This window comes from Anolis sagrei, chromosome 1 (genome assembly GCF_037176765.1).
Source record: "Anolis sagrei isolate rAnoSag1 chromosome 1, rAnoSag1.mat, whole genome shotgun sequence".
NCBI classification, from domain to species: Eukaryota; Metazoa; Chordata; class Lepidosauria; order Squamata; family Dactyloidae; genus Anolis; species Anolis sagrei.
In genome coordinates this window covers 267,561,900-267,588,061 of record NC_090021.1, presented here as the reverse complement: position 1 = coordinate 267,588,061, position 26,162 = coordinate 267,561,900, and the positions used below count along the sequence as shown (strand labels likewise).

The 26,162-nt window shown below is 38.4% G+C and overlaps 1 protein-coding gene across 8 annotated transcripts in view; it reads left to right on the top strand.

Moving 5' to 3' along the window:
- SHANK2 (SH3 and multiple ankyrin repeat domains 2) overlaps positions 1–26,162 on the top strand; it is a 410,725-nt gene that overhangs the window by 178,579 nt on the left and 205,984 nt on the right. For all 8 annotated transcript variants that reach the window (XM_067462710.1, XM_060765238.2, XM_060765278.2 and 5 more), the window contains one exon: positions 3,123–3,236. In XM_067462710.1, the coding sequence (XP_067318811.1) occupies positions 3,123–3,236 (114 nt within the window). The remainder of the gene's footprint in view (positions 1–3,122; positions 3,237–26,162) is intronic.

Here is a 26,162-nt window from a genome sequence, read left to right as displayed (position 1 = left end):
TGGAGCAGCTTCTCAGAACCCTGCATGGTGGCAGTTTTCCTACTTCCTTCAGATCCTTCAGTTTTTGCCTGTTCAGTCTTTACCTTGTACATCAGAATATAGCAAGTTGCCTTGTGATGTGTTAACGTTCTGGACAGTCTAATCTGGTACAGCCAGTTCTGTCTGACAGTGCATCTTTAAATTCTCCAAAAGATTCTTTTACCAATCCTACTTGAAGATTATTGATATGCTGTGATGATTTTACATCCAGTTTCTACCCAGACCTCTACCTGCTTAGCTTTAGCAATCACGTGTGTCAAGATACATTCCTATAAAATAGGCTGGGGAAAATGATATCTATGGCTTACATGCATGGCCCTGAGGATACATTTTTTAATGTGAAAAAAGATATGTGCTCCCAAATGTTTTCTAAGAGATGTAGATACAATTTCATCTTATTTCCCTGTGGGCTTCCAGGTTTCCTCTTGTTTGGAAAGAAGTCCAGTCTTGGACCTAAAACAGCCCTGTTCCCATCCCTGTGAAATCGGTCCCCACAGTCTTTAGAAGGTGTTTGAGGCCACTGTGAAGAAATGGTGGTGGTGATGATGATGATGATGATATTGGTGGGCATTGTGGTTACCCTGATGTATAACAGAAGTAGAACATTTCATTAATGTATTTCTGGCATTGTTAATATGAGAGTTGTGAATCCACTCTTGATGTAATATTCGTTTCTCATGCAGCTGCTCCAAGTTGTTTGGGGCTCTCTTATTGTCAAGCCATTGTAAAGAACAGGATGATGTACTTGGATAGCTTCCATACAACTTTGGAAGGAGCAACCACAAAACAGAGAGTGCACCTGTAACTTTATTTTATAGTGTTTGTTCAAAATCTCAGCCCTGTGGTTATATCCAATGCCATGTATTTATTTTATATTTGTATCAAAAGCATTGCATACATTAGTATAAAACTGATAAAAATAGAAGGAGCACAAGTGGATGCATTCGCGATTGCCTGTTTTGACCAAAAACAGGCAATCACGAATGCATTGTCTGTAGCTTGAAACAGTTCTTCCTCTGTGCATGAGGCAGAGCATTGTGGGCAAGCACACAGATGCGGAGTTGTTTGTTTTGCTCCACAGTCGCGCAAAGTGGAGGATTCTTCTAGGTAGTGCCATTTTGCCAGGTTGTCTTTTGATCTGTCCATTCCACTTCAGAGTCTGTTCAGGGACTTCCAAGTTTCCCATTCTTGGTTTGCCTCAGTGCTATCAAGTGCATTTAGTAAGGACATGGAGTTTTACTAATAGAAGGGAGTTCAGCAACAGCAACTTTTTAAACATATGGAATCCAAATCCTTCTGAATTTTACTCATCCTATTCTAAATCTAATACCATCTTTGGAATAATGCCAATTAAATCATTTTCAGTTCTAGGTGGTAACATCTAGAACTTTTGAGGAGAAAAGTGGGTTTCACTGCTACAGAGAAATCCCTATCTTATGTCCAGTTTCTTCCAGAAAAGGGAAAATTTAGCCAGATTCCTAGCGGATGATGTATTGATCTTTCTGATATGCCAGTTTCTTTCCACATTAGCCTATTTTGGTTCAATAGAAATCTTTTCACCTGCCAACCCTCAGTAGTTCTCTCTGTGTTGAAGATTTCAGATAGACATAAGGCTCTCTCTAACTAAAGGCTTAACTAGACAATAGAGATCCACAGTTATGGAATCTCTCATCTTTTAGTTTTGAGTGAGTAAAAGATGTATGTTTAAATGGGCAAGAGATAGCAATCAGCACTATAGTGAAGGAGCAGGGAACTTAGCCTTTCTACTCAAGGGCCTCACTCCTAAACAAAGGTTGCCGTGAGTTTTTTGGTGCTTGAATCATCTCCTATGGTCATGTATGTCATCCAACAATACCAAAGTTACATTGTCATTGATGAAAAAGTAGCCCAAGTACTATTTTGTGGCAATATAAAATTAATTATAAACTTCAATGATTTCACTCACTGTCATTTCACGAGAACCAACATCTGCTGTTTAAGGTTCACATCCTTTCAAAGGCAAACTCCAAAGCTGCTATTTGCCTGACTTAGAGAAACTTTCATACTGCAATTGGCAGGAGGAAAACTGTGTTATAACCTTCCCTAACATTTAAAGGTTATACTGGTTGAGTATCCCTTATCTGGAGTTTGAAATCCAAAATAGTCCAAAACTTTCCAAGTGGATTGTTGAGATAGTGACACCTTTGCTTTCTGATGATTCAGTGTACACAAACTTTCTTTCATGCTCACACTTATTTAAAAATATTTAAAATATTTAAAAATATTTTTAAAATTTGCCTTTAAACTATGTGTATAAGGTATATATGAAACATAAATAAATTTTGGGTTTAGACTTGGGTGATACATTTTGAATGTATATGCAAATACAGATATTTAAAAATTTTAAAAAATCCAAAATCCAGAACACTTCTGTTCTCAGAATAAGGTTATTCAACCTGTATTAATTCCTTTTCTCTAAAATGCCTTGGCAACAACAGTTTTTACTCTTGCACCTTTTTTTAACAGTTCTCAGTTTCATAGTACTTGCTAAGTCATAGGATCAATTTCAAACTTAACACCTATGTATACGCGAGTTTTACTATTTTTAAGATGACATGAACTACCCACTGTCATTTTCTTTTGCAATAAAAAGCAGCGTGTTGGAAATCATACTCCAGCTGTGTGTACTTACTGTGAGTTATGTGAATATCCTTCATCAGCTGAGGCTATTAAGTCTCACAAACTGACCCAGATTCCAAGTCTCTGGTATTAACCATTAAGTACTGCATTCTCCTTTAGTAGTATTAAATCTGCAAGTAATAAATCATGCAATCCAGTTATCACAAATTCAGTACTCATGGGGCACAATTTTAGTCATGCATACGTTGGAAGCTCTTTGTCCCCTCTGAATGTTATACAGCTGCTCCTCTCACCCTGTTAAGCACATATTCCATTGAATACAATGGAAGCCATAATTTCCATAGTTTCACATAGATAATTTGTAAAATTTCTATGTTAGGGTTTGTGGGTTTCTATTCAAGCCTGTCCAGGAAGGTATAAAAATAAAATAAAAACTTAATGACATTTTCTTAATTTTTGCCTAGTTTTGAGCATTGGCGAAGGTGGATTCTGGGAAGGCAGCACTCGAGGGCATATTGGATGGTTTCCTGCAGAATGTGTTGAGGAAGTGCAATGTAAACCTAATGAAAGCAAACCAGGTAAGCTGTAATTTAAAAAATAGACTCTCTCAACTATTATCCGTCACTTTTCCACCTAACATAACATTGTATTAATAGAGATTTGAAGACTGGCATTTGTCTCAATTAGTAGATATTAGCTCTAGGAAGAAAAACAAACCTTTTTTTTTTAAGATAAAGCACTGTAGGTAGTCTTTTTCTGGTTCTTATTGGCTGTTTTGGTTATACAGAATTGAAAATGTAAAGCTAATTTTACACACTCCATATATTTGTCATCTATATAAAAACCACAAACATACAGCTCTTCTTCAGAACATTAATTCCCCTTTCTTTCATTTAATATGTCATCTACAAAGAGTAGCATTGCTAAGCAAACTGAAACCACTTTTAGTCTCACTGATTCCATGGGAAAGAGTTACTTACATATATTACTTGGAAGTACTTCATATAGGCTGTGTTGTGTTCATTGTAGTTACTGTAACAGCTATAGTTAAAATGAGATTGAAATGAAGTTTGAGAGAAATGTTTTTGGAGGAAAATGCAAGGAAGTATACAGAGTAACCTTACATTTATAGAAGTTTGCAGAATGATATGTTATCATAAAGGTTTTCTGTTGATGGTGATTTTTGTGTGTGAATTTAAAATATTTGCAGAAATGTCACAAAAATGCAGTATTTAGGACTGGCAACTTCACCTCTGCATTCAGATTTTGCACACTATCAATTTGATTATTTTTGACACTTTTGCTCTGTATTAAAAAGAAGTAGTTTGTTAGTTTTATTTTTGTCTGATAATACAATTAATATTTTTAATTGTGACAAGGTTGTCACAAAATTAGATGGATTCATGTTAGCTGCTATTACCATACTTGTTTTCGGCATTGTGAGATTATTCTATTTTAAAACAATTTGTCAGTATGATTTTGGCCCAAAATATACAGAGACCTGGAAAATCAATGAAGAATAACAAAGGAAACTGGTAATTAAATACTGGGGCTATTAAAAGGATGTCAGCTGAAGTGCCCAAAACATGCCTACATCGTGAGAATTTTCCCTGCAGTCTCTGCAGTACATCAAAGCTCTCATGCAGTTTAGAAATACTTTGGAAACTTCAAATAACACTACAGAAGAATTCAGTATTTCTTTAGCACAGCAGTTTTCTGGATAATTCTGCAAATGGAACCCAGAGTCTTTCCTCTAGGAAGAAAAAAAGATCTTAATATCTTCTAGTTATGTATATGAAAGTATAATTATCAGGGTCATTTCTCTACTCTGTGCTTGGAGCAAAGCTTGTGGGGATGGGGACAGATTGTTTATTTATTTATTTATCATATTTATATACTGTCTTTCTTAACCCGAGGGCGACTCAGGGCAGTTTACAAATGGCACAGTTCGATGCCTCCAACAACATAAAAACAATTAAAACATTTAGCAAAAATAACATCAAATGAAACAGTAAAAAACAATAAAAACATAAATCCTCAGCGTCTCATTACTAAAATCATTATCCAATCTCATTGTCCAATTAGAGTTCAATCTCAGAGCCCTTCCACACTTCTGCTATATCCCAGGATCTGATCCCAGATTGTCTGTTTATCCCAGGTTATCTGGCAATGGGGATGAGACTCATATATTCCACTTTAAAGCAGATAATCTGGGAACAGATTTTGGGATAAAGGGCAATGTGGAAGGGCTCTCGTACAACTGGTATCCAACTTGAAATAGGTTAGAAATCATTGTACATATTCTCACAACATTAATGCCTGTCTGACTGCCTGACTATTGCCAATTTTTCATAACCCCAATATTGATTTAGAACATTGCTTCGTACATTGTGGGTCTTGACTCCAAATGGGGATCCCTTCACTCAATGCTGAGATCCTGAAAAATTTGGCAATAATAAAATTTTCTGAACATCATCTAGTGGCTATTTCAGACATTTACACAAATCTGTTGTGCAGTGTTTACAATTGACTCAGTAGAACAAGGATCCTAAAACTTTTAAAGTAGAGGGCAGCTCATGGTCCCTTAGACTGTTGTGGGGGAGGACTATAGTTTGTAAAAAACATAAACGAATTCCTATGCACACTCATATATCTTATTTGTAGTCCAAAAATCCATGAAAGAATGACATAATATTTAAAATGAAGAACAATTTTAACCAACATTAGGGCGGGGGCTGAGTAAATGACCTTGGAGGGCTGCATCTGATTCATGGGCCTTCCTTTAGGGACTTCAAGCAAGCCGGCAAATGTTGATTTGGTATCAGTAAATGTTTGATTTTTACACCTATTTTATATTCCTATATTCCTACATTACATAGACATTTCTGAGGCTGAAAAATATCACAAATGTAAAAGTTTTAAGAAGCTCTGATTTAGAGCAGGCCTGGGTTTATAGCATGGAGAATAAGACTACTTAATGCAGGGATGAAAATAAGAGAAAATTTTAAACCAATTAAAAGAAGTGAAAACAACAAAGTTGAAGTGCCCAAAACAATATTGTAAGCCATGTTTCCCCTGAAAAATCAGTTATCAGAGGCCTGCAGGAAAAAGTCTATCAACCTGAGCTCTTGTGCCTGCTTATGTAAAGATATTGGGGAGAGTGCCAACATAGCCCCTCTGGGAAAGGAGTTTTGGAGCCTGGGAATAGCCCCTAAGATTGCCCTGCCTCATGTTCTCACCAAACGTGTTTATAATAATGATAGGACAGAAAGCAGAGCCTCTCCGGAGGACCTTAAAGCATTGGTAGGTTTTGTATGGCAGAATATGGTCTTTAATATAAATTTGCCCTGAACTGTACAGTGTAAAGTGGGGTCTCCTTCTCTCCTGGTTTTAAGCAGAGGCTGGAGGGTCATCTGTTGGGATTGCTTTGAGCATTACTGCATAACAAGGGGTTGGACTGAATGACCCTTGTGGTCTCTTCCAAATTTATAATTCTATTAGCTGTCCCCTGCCACGCATTGCTGTGGCCCAGTCTGTTGATCTGGAAAATGAATTAATGAGAAAGTGTTGGTTTTGTAATATATGTAATTTCTTTATGCTTGTGGGCAAACATTAATTCTTGCTGTTCCTTTGTCAGTGTTGATGTAGAGATTGTCTGGTTTACCCACTCTGGAACATGCAACATAAAATTGTCCTTCTTTAGGGGTCCCTTTCAAATCTATGATACTATGTCTCTGTGTGTGTGAATCATATAGATCTATTTATATCTATGGCTGGGTGGCTCTTTGTCAGGAGGGCTTTGATTACTTTTTTTTGCCCTGGTAAAGGGAGTTGGACTGGATGGCCTTGAGTGTTTTCTGTTGGTCATGGGAGTCCTGTATGCCCCGGTTGGTTCAATTCTATCATGCTATTTGATTGTAGGTGAACTATAAATCCCAGCAACTACAATTCCCTATCTATCTATCTATCTATCTATCTATCTATCTCTATGGCTGGATAGCTTTTTGTCAGGAGGACTTTGATTACGTTTTCTTGCCCTGATGAAGGGAGTTCTTGCCCTGATTAAGTATTTTCTGTTGGTCATGGGGGTTCTGTGTGGGAAGTTTGCCCCGTTTCTGTCATTCGTGGGGTTTAGAATGCTCGTTGATTGTAGGTGAACTGTGAATCCCAGTGACTACAACTCCCAAATGTCAAGGTCTATTTCCTCCAAACTCCAACTGTGTTCATATTTGGGCGTATTGAGTTCTTGTGCCAAGTTTGGTCCAGATCCATCATTGTTTGAGTCCACAGTGCTCTCTGGATGTAGGTTAACTACAACTCCCAAACTCAAGGCCAATGCCCACCAAACCTTTTCAGTATTTTCTGTTGGTCATGGGAGTTCTGTGCGCCAAGTTTGGTTCAATTTCATCGTTGATGGAGTTCAGAATGCTCTTTGATTGCAGGTGAACTATAAATCCCAGCAGCTACAACTTCCCAATGACAAAATCATAATTTTTGAGTGATGGTCACTCCTTGTGTTGTGAGACATTTTGTTGCCAAATTTGGTGTGATTTCGTTCATTGGTTCTTTTGTTTTTAAGGTACTCATTATATAGATAGATAGACAGACAGATAGATATCCATTACGTTGAATTTTGACTGAAAATGGATGGGCAGCCAGTGAAACTGCTGCACTTTGGAAAGCGACAGTGGATGAATTAGCCATTTTTAAACCTTTAGGATGGTATAGGTGTATATCAAAATGGGAATACAGGGTGAAAAGTTACATATGCCATAGTCGATCCTCCGTATTCACCAAGATTAAAGCTGCAGAACTCTCACTTGTATTTATTGTATAACCAGCCCCAATTGTCTGTCTGGACCAGCTGAAGTTTCTGAACACCCTTCAAAGGAAGCCCCATAATAGTGTGTGCTACAGTTATTCAAATAGGATGTATCTAAGGCATGTATCCCTCGGGAGACTATATCGGAAAATAAATTGTAGCCTATAAGCTTCTTGCAATTATAAGGTTGTTTTTGAGGCCACCCGGTGGCACAGTGGGTTAAAGCACTGAGCTGCTGAGCTTGTTGATTGAAAGGTCGCAGGTTCGATTCCAGGGAGCGGCATGAGCTTCCGCTGTCAGCCCTAGCTTCTGCCAACCTACAGTTCGAAAACATGCAAATGTGAGTAGATCAATAGGTACCGCTCCGGCGGGAAGGTAACGGCGCTCCATGCAGTCATGCCGGCCACATGACCTTGAAGGTGTCTACGGACAATGCTGGCTCTTCGGCTTAGAAATGGAGATGAGCACCACACCCCAGAGTCAGACATGACTGGACTTAATGTCAGAGGACTACCTTTACCTTTACCTTAAGGTCTCCTCACCCAATTGCTTTCATTTTGCTTAAATCCCCCTCCCCCCCCCCAGGTCTTTCCATCTAAGCTTTTGTGCCATAGCGTGTCAATTGGCCAACTTACCAAAAGCATGCCAAATTACAAAGCTGAGTTCTATGCCATCTACAGTTTCACCATAAGGTAACTTTAATTTGTTCAGCATTTCAAAACTCCTCAAAAATAAAATAATGTTTCTGGTCTCCTCTGTGCCTAAGAGGAGATGCTGCCACAGAGCTCTTGAACCATCAGTGCCCCTAGCTTAACCTAAAAAATTGTCTTGCCAACATAGGTTTATTGGAGGACAGAAATCTCGACTGCATCTCTTGAGTTGCTGATGAATCAGTTGGTCCCTTAACTCCCTTGACTCATTTTAGATTTTTTCCTACGTCTGTGTTGCTGCCCCACACTGCCAGAAAGACCACTGCCCACAAGGACCATCCTGTTTCCAAAGGGGGAAATCCTCTTTGCCCGTGAGTCTCCACTTGGTAGCACTTGTTTGCTGAGTTCAACAAAAATATACTTCCTGCTTAACCAGTCTCTTAGTCTTAACAGTCAGTGCTACTTCATGGATTGTTAAATAAAGAAGCAGAAAGGAGTGGCATTGCTGGATGCCACTTGAGTTGGGCCTGTCTGCATCCAATTTCCCCCCCTAATGGACCTTTCTCTACTGGGCCAAATATCTTCCTGAAGTGAACCATCTACTCTGTGTCTAAGACATCCTAGCATATACAGATGTATAACTTATAAATGTGGAAATTGCCTGGCTTGCCTCAAGGGCAGGGGGCTAGCTCTACTGAACATAATACATGACTTCAAGATCTGAGTGAGAAGTAGGCAGTGGCAATGGAACACAAACGGGCTACACTGAAGAAAGCAATTTGCAATTGGTGATGAGAAATCTTCTTTTGATGCCTAAAAAACTGAGCTATTCAAGACAAGAGGCAAAATTAGTCAAGGTGTCAATAATGTTGCTGAAGACAAATAGAAAAGTAAAGTTTTATTTATTTATTTATTTATTTATTTATTTACTGTATTTATATTCTGCCCTTCTCACCCCGCAGGGGGCTCAGGGCAGATTACAATGTAGATATACATGGCAAACATTCCATGCCATAGACACACAACATATATAGACAGACAGAATGTTATACATTCAGTGATCTTTGAATGCATGGATTCCCACCCCATCTATTTCTCTGTCCTCCCCCACACTATAATTTGTGAGAATTTCATTAGCTACACTTTAAAAAACACCAACTAGTTTCGGGTTTCATATTATGGAAAATAATTGTAATAAAATACTATATCTAACTGAAATTAATCTTGTTGAAATTTAACTTTAGATGAATTGTATTAGTTGCTGACAGCTATGTGCCTAAGCTAACATTGCCAAATATGCCTCAGACTGTGATTTAAATAAAGGGGATTAGTTCAATACATGAATGTGAAACAAATTATAACTAGTATTAATGTGATAAGTAGTAGATTTTTCCCTACCAAGCTATTGGAGGAAAAGGCTTTGCAATATTTTTATTTATTGTATTGTTGAAGGCTTTCATGGCCGGAATCACTGGGTTGTTGTAGGTTTTTTCGGGCTATATGGCCATGGTCTAGAGGCATTTTTTTATTTAGTATTTCACTATTCTTGTAGGAATAGTGTTAGCTATATGTACGAATGCATTTCTTTACAATCAGGAGCAGCTGAGGAACAGTAACAGCTACATGTGATCATTCTAGATGCCTAGGATTAATGTAGTACTATGAGTTTGAGGGATGTTGCTCTTATAAAGTCTCAAATCTGTTCAAATCTTGGACTCACTTTAATTATGATAAACATCTCTTTTCCCATATAACATGCACAGCATGGATAGAAAATTTCTTGGAGGACAGGGGCCACTTTCCATACACTTCCTGCAGGCTGCACTGGCACAACCAGGCTCATTGGATGTGATGCCTTATCAGTTCTGGCTGCTGTCTGCATGGACCACTTATTACAGGGCTGCTCTGATATGCCAGTACTCAGGACTGGCCTTGGAGGCAGCTACACTGCTTGCTGCTATCCAGATGTGGTGGCAGTACAGAGTCCAGGCTATCTAATGGGGTTTAATCTGATTTGGTCCTGCTTGAAAGCCACCCCTTACCGTAGACATTTTTTTCATCAACTGTAGCAACTGCTATGGATCTCTTCAGAGATTTGTGGCTGCATATGGAGAAAGTGGTATAGCAACACTGGCCTGTGTGAACAGCATAGCTAGTTCATCACCTCAAAGTGTGAATTGGCTCCAGAGCTTTGGGGAACTTCCTGAGCATTCTCAAACTTTACCTAATGTAAGACTAATATGTTAACTGGCTGTGCCCTGCTTTGGGGTAAGTAAATGCCATGAAGCAGATATCCTCTCACTTTGGGATAGACTCTGACAGGCGAAGTAAAGATTTGGTGGGGTTGAAAGATATGGGGTGTGGGGAAAGGCACACTGCTGTATTTGTAGGAGGCCTCTGTTGCTTTTTTGTGATGTGTGCAGAAAATCACCTGAAAATCATGCTGAAAAATGGTGGGATTATTGGGGAACAGTTGCTGCTGAGTTCTCTCAGTGCCTCCAAAGGCTTTCAATATTGTGAAACTTTGAAGTCTTATTGAAGTTCAAAAATCTTGGGGGGGGGGAGGGGGAGGTACCATGACACGACAACATACGGAACAACATGAGGTACCACAAAGAACTGGATTTTCTTAAAGGTATTAGCTGCCCCCTTTCATGACAGTCTGCTTTATGACAGCTAAGCAATGAAAGCTCTGTTTTTGAAACTGTCTGAGAGATTTCTCATGATAAATGCTGTTGCAAGAGAGTCTTCAAGTTTCATCTTCAAGTCAGTGTCATTGAATTGTAAAGCAAAAGTGTTTCAAACTGGTAAATGTTAAATCTTTTATTATTATTTCACCTATGGGACAATAATGAAGCTGCTGGTGCAAAATGTTTTGTCAGGTGGCTATGGTTCATAACACTTAGAAGTGAGTAGTATAGGTAATAACTTGTAACTGTTTCTTTTTGTCACTAAGTGATATTACGTTTGTAGCATCATGAAAAATAATTTAAATCATCATGTTGGAATAGTTTTATTTAATCACTACTTAGATGCATTCTGTACTATAGGCAAGCAGCTTGTGCTGTTTTGCTTTGATTTCTTAAACCATTAGAAAGGCAACAGTTTTGTTTACTTTTAAATTGTGACTATGGGGTTACTTCTAAAATAAGAACTGTAACTTACTGGTAGTGGTTGCATTTGAAAAAAATAACTTTCAAAGTTCATATATATCACCAAATGCTAAGACGGGATCTAAATACACAAAATGCATCAGATCGCATCTGATTTTTGAAGCTAAGCAGGCTAAACCCTGATTAGTACTGAAATGGGAGACCACAAACAAAGGCTAGATGGTGCAGACTACATTTCAGAAGAAGGAACTGGAAAAACCACATCTAAACCACAATATCCACAATATTGTGGATATCAAATATCCACTTTGAACTGAGTTATCTGAGTGCACACTGCCATATATACCACTTCAAAGCAGAAGGGGCCTAAGAAAACTCAGTAAAATCCATGGTGTCACTAGAGGTCATCAGGCAGTATGAAGGTGCACATACATGGATATAAACACACATACTAGAGGTCAAATGATCATTGTTGAATTTTGCAATAGCTTTTTGTAGAAATTATATATCTAGAGCTTGGTAGGAACATATGATTGGCTGTGCTTTCTGAATGATGTCAGAAGAAACAAAGTGAATCAAAGATACTAAGCAAATGATACAATTCTGTTTTATGACACATTAGCAATATCTGTTAGAGACTTAGTGCATGGCCACTGAAAATAGTATACATAATGCCATGAATGAACTTTCAATTCTATGTCCTGTAAAGTGCTATCAATCTAATTTATTACCTATGGTTTGACTCTAACTCTGCTAATGGAGTGAAAGTCAACAAAAAGGAAAAAGAGGCAGGAAGAAAGAAAGAAAGAAAGAAAGAAAGAAAGAAAGAAAGAAGAGAGCATTGGGAAATGAAGGCTATTAAGGCCATGCCAATTATTTCTGGAATGAAATGGTTTCATAAATGAAGGTATACAGTGGATAGTATGGGAGGGGTACTCTGGCAGTATGGAAGGTTGTGACTTGGATTATCATCTGCCCTATGGCACAGGTGATTCTCCCATCTGTTCTTTTGCTTACTACTTGTCTACATAATTCTGGCAACTTTTCTTTCCTTCCTCCCTGAATGGAAAGTGTAACTGCTGCCATAATGAACCATTGTGTATTTGTGTGTGCCTTCAAGTCATGTGGTGATTTATGGCAACCCCATAAATGTCATAGGATTTTCTAAAACTGATTTAATGTCTCTACAGCTGTAGTACTCAGTTTCCAGTCCCTCAGATGTTTTAGATGTCAATTTCTAGAATTCCTGACCACTGGCTGGGGTTACAGTGAGTTGGCCAAAACATCTGAAGGACACAGAGCCCTATAGGATCCTTTTTTATTCTTAGCTGCATTTATGTTTGACATTTTTTAAATGGAGCTCAGGGCAGTGCTCATTGTATTTCCTCTTCCTATTTTACCCATCCTCTTTAAGAGGGACAGACTGAAAGAATAAGTGGATCAAGGTCACCAGAGAGCTTTATATTTTAGTAGTGACATGAACTTAGATCTCCGAAACTCAATCCAATGGCACTATGGTGACACCACACTCTCCTGTGGCATTGTATAATTGATCCTTCTTGCTAAGGAGCTCTACTGACCTTAGAAGGTGTCTGTGTTTAGGAAGGGGCTTTATGTTTTTCTTCTATCTTTAAATCTATCACTGAATCAGTAGATGACACAGTTGTAATTTCTTCTATTGGGTTCACTACCAATTCGTTTGTCTGCTCCAGCATTTCTGCGAATACTTCTACTAAAGTGTTTCTTTTTTATTCTTACAAAGTTCATATGCATACAAATTGAATTTAGAAACCCTTTGTTGTAACTTGTTTGCAAAGTACGTTTCTTTTCTCATATATAAATATACCTTATTGATCTCAGTGAGGTTTCTTCCCAAGGACATATAATTGCATGTTTAGGCTACAATCCAACATATGCTTATTTGGGTACTAATTGGATTGGAAGTAGTCATATCCTGGTGTAGCAGTTTCCTAAGTAAGTTGTTCCTGGTGCTGACTGATTAAAGTGGATATATGTCTCTGTATTGAAATTATTTACAGACCTTTTCTCTAAGGAAGAATGAATTAAGACTGCTTTCAGGAGTAATAGAAGTAGTGCTGTGCAACACTCAAGAACCAGTAGTATGATGCAAAAATAACAGCCTCCCCCTCTGGATTTATTAACAGGTCAAGATAAAAATTTCAGTATGTGACAACTACTCCTGTATAACAGTGAAATGTGCATTTATTGTCATTTGTGCTTCTGAGAGAGAACCATTTAAGTTATTTAAAATGCACAGAAGTGGGGTTTAACATCCCTTTCTTAACTATTGTTATTAACAAATTGTAGTAACTTTGCAGGTTTGTTGAATTTTAAAGTGAGAGATCCAGTCATATTGCCTGTCAAATATTTATGTCCAATGTTGTATATTAATCACACAGGGTAATCTTGCAGTTTAAATAGTCTGTAGTACTTTAGTGCAGAGTTATCACTGACCATTTCCCCAATGATCTGCTTTATCTATTATTTTATTATTTAAACTTATATGCTGCCACTCCCCTGGGGCTCGGAGCGGACAGGTGTACCCCTCCCATTGTTAAAAAAGGCCTGAGCAAAGGCATTAAACACCCAGATCATTGCTTCTCATAATTTACTTTCTTTTGCCTTGATTTTTCTTTCTTTTCTATTGCTTTTCTGTTATCAGAACCAAGCTGGGAGGACTTTAAAAGTTATCAAGAGTGCAATTCAGAGATTATCATTTACTCTTATAGTTGCTGCTGAATTGAGAGATGTGACAGCTGTGTATCTTCAGCCCATTGTCTTCTGCTTTGGGCCACAGCTACACTGATAATTTAATGCAGTTCCAAACCAGTACTGAAGAAAGTGGTTTCACTGTTTAGATGATTACATAGGAAATCCTGAAACCAGTTTGAGGCCCAGATGAATGATTACACAAACCACAGAGCACTGATGCAGATTAACTAGCTTTGAACTGAATTGAATGGTGTAGATGGGGTCTTGGTTAGCCACCTCCAGGTGTCCTCTTCATTGCAATTAAGTGTTGGAAAAAAGTGTAGGTGACAGCACAAGAGCTGACTAAAGTTGCCCCTTTTCCCATTTCACCAGTAGTTTTTGAGATACAGTTGACGGAAATGACACTGAAGGCAATCTTAAAACTATAGATAAGTTTTTCCCATTCAATTTGCTTTTCTTTCAGTCTCTTTTTTTCTGGCTTTAAAGCATTAAGGCCACCAGCTGTTGTCCTATGTTTAGGGTTTATGCCAAATGTCTATAAAGTGTTATTTCCTAGCTGAATAAATCTGAAGTGTCTTAAACATTATATAATTTATTGTATTACAGGATCTTGTAGGCAATAGCAGAATCTGTGGCTCAGAATTATGACTTGGCCCTCAAGTAGTACTAATGTGGCCCTTGCAACTGGAGGGACCCCACCCATTTTCCCCACAATTCTGCTTAATAATTCAACTGCAAGGACAAATGCTGTTCTTTGCATGAGATAACAGGAGTGGAGATGTGAAACATCTAACCCACATTGATCCTGCCTCCCAAATGTCTCATAACCAATTGATAATGTGTACATTTTGTATACCATCGAGGGCTCAAACCTGCAGCTGATATGAGATGTAGCCATTGGGGCCAAAGTGTTGTGACTGGTCTACTTCATTGGATATATAGAAGAAATAATCCAAAATATATTTTGCTGTAACAATTCAGTTTTGTAGATGATCACTAGATGGCATTGTTTATGTGCAAAACAGAAGCAAGGCAATACTGGGTGTTCAGCATACAGTACTTAGCTTTCCCTGTGTGCAAATTAATAGGTGATAGCTCATCTGAAGTATGTTAGTACAAGTGAGTTCACTGTTCTGTTTCAGCAAATGCTGCCAGTTGTGGTAGAAAGAAGACAATACTATAATCAAAGCAGCTACAGTAATACAAGTAGGCAAAGGAAAATAGTTGCATTTTCATAATTTTTCAGTCAAATAATACAATATCATTTTAAAGGATTATTTTTCTTTAAATAGAACATGTGGTGGCGGGAACATATGGAACTAGTGTTCTCGGTCTAGAGAAAGTTTATTCTGCCTTATTTAAACCAAGCAGCAGTAAAATTCATTCTGAACTGTACAGTTTGTGTGCAGAGACTTATATAATAGAATAGTCCCTCGTGACTATAAAGAGGGGAAAAAGCGTAGAAATTTCATCACCGACACCTAGTTTTCTGTGCATAGGGATTTCTTTGAATGGAGGAGCATTCACCCATGTGAGCTCACCTCTACTCTATTTGCAAAATCGCTTATTTTCAAGTATAGATGCTTTTCTAGTGATATTTTGGCCATTGGATATCTATAGTGGACCTTCAATATATAATTTCTGCTTGCTGAGAACTGCTGACTTACTAATGAAAAAGTAAGAAGGATCTTTTCTTTCCTGAATCAAGTTAGTGAAATGATTTTCATGTGGACATATGCTAATGCATCATTTTTTAAAACTGGTTTTTTAAAAGGTATACTACAGACATTTAGGATTGAGTATTGAGCCCCATATCTGGGAGGTATCAATCATACCCAGCAATATCCTACTACTTTCCACTTCTTCCTCACATGTTTTATCATTAACCATCATCAAGTTGGCTTTGGTAGCACTATGAATGAGAGACCACCAAGTCATACTATCACCAACAGACCTGCTCAGGTCTTAAAGATTCAGGGTTGAGGCCTCCTCGATTGAATCTCCCCCTCTCTATTGCAGTCTTCCTCTTTTCCTATTACTTTCTATCTTACCAAGCATTATTGTATTTTCTCCGTTTAGTCATCTTGGCTTTGAGCCAGAGTTCAGACTTGATTCACAATAGGACCCATTTATTTGTTTTTTCTCCTAACCAGTATTCTCCTATCTCAAAATAAATATATTTCCTAGCTGCTAAAATTACTCCTTATGAGATTATTAAAAATAATCATTGGAAATGTGAAATTATTTTGATTATTTTGATTATTTGATTCTTTTCTCATCCTGCACCACAGATGACAAGAATTGAAATTTTGAAAAAAGAATGTAACAATGACAAAGCAATGATTAAGGTTCCCAGTTCAGTCTTGGGAAAAGGTATCTAACACCCTTATCAGCCAAGACAGCAAACTATATAGTTATGGCTACTACTACTACTACTTATTATTATTATTATTATTATTTATATCCCATTCCATCTCCCTGAGGGAACTTGGAGTGGCTTAACAACAATATGACAGTGCAAACAATATGGACAATAACAAAGCATATAACCAATTAAATCAAACAAATAATAAAGCAAAATCAATATGAAAGTAAAACAAAACATATTAAATTGGCACAAGAAACATCAACCATAAATAAAAATAAGTAGTAGATTGTGTTAAGTAATAACATTTTAAACATCCCAATCAGTTCTAACTGCAATAAAATTTATTGCGGTTAGAATTTTATTTCTAACCACAATAAAATTTGGTTAGAAATTAATCCTGTTTAAGCCTCCAACCACTGGGTAGCAATAGTTTGTCCATTATCAAAAGCCTGTTTCCATAGCCAGGTTTTCAGTTCCTTCTGGAAGAGGGATAGTATGGGAACCTGTCTAATCTCCCTGGGGCTGAGGGGCTCTGGAACGTTCCCACAAACAATGCTTGCAGTGGAGGTGGGATCGTGAGAAGGGCCTCCCTTGCCAATCTTAAGGCCCAAACTGGTTCATAGGGGAAGATGCAGTCACATAAAAAAGCTGGACCTAAGGCTTTGTAGGTAATAACCTGCACTTTGAATTGGGCCTGGAAACACATAGTTAGCCAATTGAGCTGATTTAATTGGTGGGGGGGGGGGGGTGACACGTTCCCTATAATTTGTGCTTGTCAGCAGCCTGGCTGCTGATCTTTGCATTAATTGTAATTTCCGAACCATCTTCCGAGGCAGCCCCAGATAGTGTGCATTGCAGTAATCCATCCAAAATTTAATGAAGGCATGGACCATAGTGGCAAGATCTGGCTAGTTATTGATAGGTAACTGCTCCACAATGTTTAGATCAGTGATTCCCAAAGTGGGCACTATTGCCCCCTGGTGGGTGCTGCAGTGATCCAGGGGGGCGGTGATGGCCACAGGTGCATTTGGGGGTGATGAATAACTGTAAGGGGGCAGTGAAAGCATAAAAGAAAGAAGATTTAAGAAAAATTGATTTCCAGGGGGCCCTGAGTAATAATTTTTCTGGAAAGGGGGCAGTAGGCCAAATAACTTTGGGAACCACTGGTTTAGAGCAACTGGATCCAAAAGTCTCCATCCCCAGCCTGGCTGAGATGCAGAATTCCTTTTCTACACTCCTTCTACTGGCAAGTAAAATCTATTATTTCAATAGTCAGTTGATGATTATCCAGACAAAAAGTCTTCTAATGGTTTCAGTATACTAGTAAACAGTACTATTTTTGCTGAGTTGTTGTTATTTGTTTTTAAATTAATATGGATTTATGGCAGGTGTCTGAATAAGATACCTTCAAGAACTATGATAATCAACTGCTGTGCTCAGAATACAAGTTCTGCAACAAGGCAATCAGATATTGTGACATTTCTATTACTTTTTAGGGCAAACCATACCTTCTAATGATGTATGCAGTTCAAGACTTTGCTGTCATCTATTAATCACAGGTTGATTTTCTTCTGAAATTTTAGTGCTACCATTATCCCTTATATATTTGTAATATGTTCCATAGTGCCTCTTCCTTTTCTGAGTCCAACATGTGCCATTTCTCACTATATATGTGGTAAAACCTTTCTTGTAAAAACTGTGAAATAGTTCGGTGGTTCATGGTATCTCCTTCCTGTGGGAATGGGATGTATATGGAATGTTTTAAGTTAGTAGATCATCCCCCCCCCCCCCCAATATTGTGTTTCCTAGAATTGGAATGGATTACCTCTCCAAATCTTGATATAGCTCTATCGGTATTCTATCTATTCTTGTTCTTCAAAGTGCTTTGAGATTCTTTTTTCATTTTCTTTCTAAACTAGGTTCATCATCAAATGGTGCCTCCTTGAATGAATCTGTCATAATTTCATCTCTTATATTAATTCCTGGATACGCTGGTTCAAAATTTTCTAATCATGTTGGATTCTGTCTTGGTTCTGACTTGATTCCTGTGTTTGCATTTTAATCACCTATTATCAATGTATTTCACACTGGTAACCAGTCCTATCATGTTCTGCTGAAAATCTCTCCTTCTACCACTCTGCAGTTAAAAGCAGTCAGTTACACTTGTTCTTTATAGCTTGCACTGCTGACAGAGCTGATAATCCTATCACCAGAACATATCAAGATGTTTAAGGGCAGGTGTCTGAATGGCTTGTACATGTTTTTCTTAACTTGAAATTCTAATGAGCTTACAACATTTTCTGTGATTAAGTAGACTTTTCCTTCGGCATGACTTGCTTTGGCCTCACAATCATTTTCTGACCTTTCCTTTTCAAAGGAAAAATTAAGAAACTGAAGTCAAGCTTGATGTGAGCCTTTGTTTCTTTTTTCTAAGCTAATACTCACTGCAACATTCCCTGGACAGAGCTATCCCTTATACTATAAAGGGCAAAGCTTTGGAAAATTATCCTTTTAAGACAATCATTTCCAGAAACTGGAAGATTTGGGGAGCTATAATCTGAAACATAACTTTTTTATGCTAGGCTAAAAGAACAGATGTATCTGAAGGCTATTGCTATGGCATTCCAGAATCACCAGTTACCCTGGAAATGACTCTGAATCCTTTTGAACTGTATGGAATTAGTGCATCCTACGTTTTCATATAGTTTTTGATGCCCTTTGTATAAAAATATACTGTGAATAAAACAGAGTTAAAAACCTTTCAATGATTATGTGGCTTATGATGTGTTAACTATTTTTTTTTTGTTATGGTACTACTTCTGAATGACTTGTAAATATAATAGAATCATAGAGTTAGAAGAGACAGCATGGACCATATAGTCCGACCCCCTGCCATACAGGAAAAGCACATTCAAAGTATCCCTGACAGATATTCTCAGTGAAGGAAAGTGGCATTGCTTCTGAAATGTTAGATTGGTTTCTTTCTTGTTCTTTTGAATAAAAATAGTAGTGAAAATATCTTTAATGTGTACCACAAGTTCTGGTTTTCACCATGAAGTCTCATTTCTGTAAAGGAAAGAAGTTGAACAGTTCTAAGTCAGTGTAGGCATGTAATAGAAGTCTGTGACTGCCACTCATCTGAATTTTTCTACAAGCTCTGTTGAGAGTTCTTAACAATGGCAACTATAACAGGCCATATGCTGAAGGGCAACTGATTTGAACTTCTTAGTTCTCCTGGGATTTTTATTATTTGCCTGTATCATTTACAGCTTTATGAATTGGTGCTTGTCTTTGTGTCCTCCCCAAGGAGTAGATAAATCCAGCCCATGTGTGTTAACCGCTCCTAGTAATACAGCTCAGGGAGGTTTCTCCCCTCAGAGAATGGGACAATATGGCCATTTAACTGGAGTATTTTCATGATGTTCCTGTTGGCCTACTGTTCAGAATTGTGTCCAGTTCATTAGCATGCTAGTTATTAACATAAAAAATAGAACAATGTGTTACATGATGTCAGTGTCTCTATTTCCGTCAACTTAGTAATCAGAAAACTTACCTGATAGCCATGAATGGTGCAATCCTATGGTTCAGCAGAAACTGCTGAAAGGCAGTAGGAAATTCTAGAAAAGCTCTTCCATCTTAGAGAGATCTTTGTTGGTGACTCTGTACTTGAAAGCATCTCTGTTATTGGGACCACTTTAAGTATATAGGAGCATTTCCATCTAAACAAAGGGAGACATGGGAAGGGTAAGTCCACATCCCGTCTTGAAGTGTCTAAATCCAAGGACATTTTTTTTCATACAATTCAACAAATTTAGCTACTGGGACTTGCACATCCTCCAACTATCCCAGTTTAACAGGGACAGATCTAATTAATAACTTTTTGGACTGTATTAAAAATATCCCAGCTTTCCTCTCCTCTTCCACCTTTCCTTTTTTCTCTCCAGCCTGTTTCCAGTTGTGCAAAGTGAATCCTATGTGCCAAAGTATTTTGCACTGCATTAAATCGGCTGGAGGATAAATTAAGTTACATTTGATTTTGATTGAATATTGGGGGGGGGGGGGAGCTCTTTATGGTAACGACAATTTGGCACTAGAACCAATAGCTTAAAGAGGTGGTGGAATCTCTTTCACTGGGTATCTTCAAAAAGAGGAAGGACAGCTGTACTGAGCAGGGGGTTGGGCTTGATGGCCCTTCCCACTCTTGTAGTTCTGGGAGCGGAAAGGGGAGGCGGATTCTTGCCATTTTCAGTAGGCTCAGGCTAAAGCAAACAGCTGCTACCACTCTTAAATTGTGTGATCTTTTGCATTGCTAACTTTGCACTCTTGATGGCACACTGAAGTTGCTTGGCCACTAGTGCCCCAGTTCTTAGCTATGAAATGTTGAAGGTTATGGGCCTGGTGTAACTCAGAGCTGGGGACTTGTCTGGTGTTAGGAAGCTGCACGGACCTCCTAGGCCACCTTGTAGTGCTGCCAGCCATAAGCCTGGAAAAGATATTAAAACAGTTTTTTGTACCTACGTGTCCTCCACACATTTGTCCCTCAAAGATGAGGGACTCAAAGATTTCCACACTGAAAGATCAGATGTTTTATACTAGAAGTTCAATTCCTTGGCCAGTTTGATAGCAAAGATATAGGGGGCTTGGGTATTCCTGTCTTTAAAGTTTATTTTGAAGCTTTTTCAAATAAAACAGTTGTTGAAAGCATGCCAAAAATATGTTGGGTGTTCTTGGTTAGTGTTAGAACTTCCTGCCACTTTGTCATCACTAGCTAAGGGTTTCTCTTCTCCTGTATTTTCAAAGAGCTAATAGAAAATATTCCCACCATTTTCTTTAAAATGGTCTTACAATTTGGAGAACCTGGTAGTGAAAATTAATTTTCTGTTGTTTCAAATATTTCTGTGTCATATTTTGTTTCTTAACATCTTAAATGGAAACAATTTAAGTTTTGTAAACAGACAGATAACTGGCAAGAGGGAGAACCTTCATTAGAAAAGGAGAATGAGGGTATGGGTTCTGGAAGCTGAAGTGGGAGGAAAGAGTGGAGGCAGATTCCGAAATGGGCAAAGGGGAGGGAGGGCAAGGGAAGGGTGAAGGCAGAAAGCATAGGAAAGAAAGGACAATAGGAAAAGATTTTGAGTGGCAGAATAGAAAATAATTGGGTTGGATTTTTGTGAGTGGGGAAGATATGAAAAAGAAGTAAACCAGTGCTCACAATGCTTTAGGGCAGAATAGGTTATGCTCCAGGGATAGTTTAAGTAGGGGAAAGAATGGTGAGGCAGATGGAGCTGAAAGAATTGATAAGTGGGGAATGTGAGCGACTAAATGATTAAAGAAAGAAAGACACACCCGAAGTGAAGAAGATTGGAAGTCATACTATATATTCTTCCCTATTATTCCCCAATTCCCCCCTCACTTACCCCCACCTTATTACCTAATCCTATCTTACCCTTGTTTGTTACCCCTCGCTATCACATTTTTTAAACTCTCCTATTTTCCTACTTTCCTATACCACATATATGTTCCCCCTCTTTTTATTGTTATATGAAAACCTTAATATTTTTTTTTTTAAAAAAAAGAGAGAACTGGAGAACTCCTAGCTGTTACTCCATATGAGTACTGATGGAAAAAGCTCAGCCACACAAAAATGGTCATTGGAATTAGCCGAGAGGACAGGGATATTGGCATAGAAAAGATGATGGACACTCTCCATTCCATTATCATTTAGATGTTGCTCACCTGGTTTTTTGAGATCTTAATTCCATTTTCCCCCTCGGTTTTGAAGAGCTCTCTTCTGACAATGTATCCAAGGTAACTGGATCAAGGGCTTCACAGGTCACAGCTGCTTCCTTGGTTGTGGTGCCAGTGAACATTTGTTCTTTGTCTCAAAAGCATAGTTTGAAGGGATGGTCTTATCTGTAACAGCTCTTGGAGCAGTTGTGTTAAGGGCAGACATCTTTTTTTGCCACATCCTGAAATACATGTTTTACTGTTACATTAATTTCACTAGAGTGGTCTAAGAATTTCAAATTATTGTTTTCTTCAGAAAGCAAGGGAATCATATTATTATTTCTCAAATGATTGCAGAAGATGTTGATTTTATGGCATGAATCTGAAGAGCAACCTCTGTGTCCTCTGCACTTAAAGATACAGTGGGCCACAGTTACTAAAACCTTTATGGTGGCCATGATAATACCACTTGAATCCTGCTGCTGCCTTCTAGGAATAATTTATACTGTTTCTGTGTTATAAAATATTCTGCTGGAATCTTTTTTCTAGATACTTAACCTTGGCCTGAGATTACAGTTTGCATGTCAGGAGAACATGCTTATTTTGCACAACGCATTGAGGACTTTCCGATCGTGACTTCACTTAGCTACCTCTTTTTCACTGGTTTTAAGGACTCTTTATCTTATCTTGTGTAGATGGGGACATCTACACAGGCAGCAAATGTCTTAGTCCTTGAAGCAAAGTATTACTACTACTACTACTATTATTATTATTATGACACAAAAACACAATATGTCACAGCAAACAAGACATTTCCCAAGCGTCTAGATCTGTGTGATGTATTTTCAGATGATGCGTACAGATCCAAGTAAGGTGGCCTTTTGCAGTTGACAGATTGTGATTTTGTCAATGTTTATTGTTTCCAAATGCCGGCTGAGATCTTTTGGCACGGCACCCACTGTGCCAATGACCACTGGGATGACCTGTACTGATTTATGCCAGGGCCTTCGATTTTGAAGTCTCGATAACGGCTGAGTTTTTCCTGTTGTTTTTCGTCAATTTGGCTGTCACCTGGTATGGCAACATCAATAATTCAAACTTTTTTTCTTTTCTACAATCATGATGTCTGGTTATTGTGTTCCAAAACTTAGTCAGTCTGGATTCGGTAGTCCTACAGTATTTTTGCATGTTCATTTTCCACTACCTTTGCAGATTTATGATCCTACCAATTCTTTACTGCTGGCAAGTGGTACTTAAGTTCCAGTGAATCATTTGGGCCACAGAGTTGTGCCTTTGTTTGTAGCCCTTCTGTGCAATTTTCTTGAAACAGCTGAGGATATGGTCCACGGTTTCATCAGCTTCCTTGCTGCTGCTGCTGCTGCTGCTGGTGGTGGTGATGATGATGATGATTATTTCCTGCTTTATCTCCCCCAAAGGGGACAAGCATTGTTTCTCAGCCACATCTCCACTTTTCCTTGCACCCCAAAACTACTATAAAATGGCTGTAAGGATCAGGGTATTTCTAAATGTTTGTGTTCTACCTCTACTGGGAAAAATACCACAGAAAATGATTCTAATTAAGCACTTAGGAGGTCAGGGTTGGTTGAGAGACAGTATTCTTTCTCCATCCCTCTAAGACGTTGTTTTATTATAGTCTGCTACAGAGAATTGCTGCAGTAAAACAGCAGGCATTATTGTGCTTACTAGTTTCTTGCTTTTGATGTGTGTAAAGTACAAAAGTGTATACAAGCTTTGAATGTACAAAAATAAATTGAGATTTTTAATTCTTCTAGAAAAAATGTAGCAAGTATTTCAGTGAACAGTGTTGGTACTGGGGTAGGAGGATGCATGTTGTGTTGGCTTCTCTAAGGCACTTTAGCATGAGTTGCTTTTCTTGCTCCAAGCTGTAATGATGACCTCATATACCACTGCTATTAAAACCTTGACATTTACTATTTGGTGCAACTCTAAAATTAGGAAATGTCACAAATATATTTTCCAGATCACAGTGGAAATGCATAATTTCAGTAACAAAAAACAATCAGTTATACTAATCAAGGTATATTTGCCTTGGAATATTATCAAAATGTGACTCACTAAATGGTTAAAATACCTTCAGTCATCAGTGGAACAGTGCAGGTAGGAAAGAAATCAAAGCAAATGTAGAGTATCATCTGTTTGCGCATTTCTAGCAGTAGGTCTAGATGCTCTGTGGACATACTTTGTATACTCATGCTTAAATCTAGGAATTTTAAGTGAAAAATTGACCAAAAAAGCTAGGTTGACTTATACACAGGCCAATGTATGTGCTGTTCCATAATTTCTATAGGAAAAGGGAGACATCCCTTTCTCTGAGTGACAAAAAGCAAGTAGAGTGGCAAAAAGCAAAAGCTTTGTCCTTCTCGGCAGAACCTAAAAGAATGCCTCAACAGGAAAATAATGGTGGTGTGACCAGGAGTGACTGGCTTCCTGAGGCAGCACTGGTGCTTTTCCCTCTCCCCCACTCACAGAAGTCATATCAAAATCCACACTTTATATAGGCAGTCCCTGAGTTGCAAACATCCAACTTACATATTACTCCTACTTGCAAACGGGGGTGAAACAACAGGAAGAGGAAATCTACCCCTAGGAAGGGAAAATCACCCCTGAAAGAGTTATTGCAGGAAAGGGGGGGTCACCACTGAAGCTTTATCACCAATCCTTGTTTCTACCATAACCCCAAAGTTTCAAAATCCTATTGCCACAGGGACAGAAAGTGGGGTGGGCAACATGCAGGAGAAAGATGTCAGTCATCCCACAAACATCACACTTTCACCTCACTGAAAGTTTTTTAGGGCATCTCCTATTGTGACCGATGGAGGTAACACATTACTTTTTGCCCAAAATCATGTTGGATTTTAACCAACATTTGCACATATAGGGCCCATCCAGACAGACCCAAAAAGTGGGACCTGTCTTGGTTTTATCAGAGGTGTCTAAACGATGCCTCCGGTAAAAACACAAATTAATTTAGAACAAACCAAAGTTTTCTTGGTTTTTTTTAATTAATTACACACCCTATTAGATCCAGGCCTTCCTGAAAAGGTCTAATGGGATATTGGGCCTGTGGAGATTCACCTCTGGGACTGATTCTGCAGCCCTGGGGTAAGTCTCCATAGCCGTCTCACTTCTTCAGGCTTTGAAAAGTCCGGAGGAGCAAGATGGCACCCACCCCTCCACCGAACCCCAAATTTAGCCCCTAAAACTTGCTTTAAAATACCTGGCCACCATAAAGGTTCTCCTTGCATCCTCTTCATATGAGAAAATGACATACAAGGAGATGGGGTGGTGGTGGTAAAAAAAAAAGATAATGTAATAATTAATGCAATATTTCTTCCTTGCATCACTGAAATAAAATATGTTCCTTTTCATGCTCATGTATACAATATACCCTATGTGTCATGATTCTGCTGATGCTGGATATGGAATTACACAAATGGTTTTTACCAATTTAAATTATCCTGCTTCTTGGCAGGGGATTGGACTGGATGGCCCATGAGGTCTCTTCCAACACTATGATTCTATGATTCTTCATTGTTTCATGTGTAGCATTTTTATGTTGTTGACTAACAGATCTATCTACAAACTGTAGCAAGGCATGTCCGAACGCATCTCCCCTTATGAACCATCTAGGACTTTGAGATTGTCCAGGGAGGCCCTGCTCTCATTACCGCCTTTGTCACAAGTACGTTTGGCGGAAATGAGAGACAGAGCCTTCTCAGTGGTGGCCCCTTGGCTGTGGAACACCCTCCCTATAGATATTAGATTGGCCACCTCCCTTTTAACATTCCAGAAAAAAGTCAAGACGTGGCTTTTTGAACAAGCGTTTGCAAATGCAGAGTAACTGACACAGGAAAATAGAACGACTAGACAATGAATCTGGACAACGTTTTTAACAAGGAGACACTATGAATTTATATTTTATTGATTTGTTTAGTTTTCATTATATGTTGTTTTTAATTGTATATATTGTAAGAATTGAATTTTGCCCTGTTAACCGCCTTGAGTCGCCTACGGGCTGAGAAAGGCGGTATACAAATTCAGTAAATAAA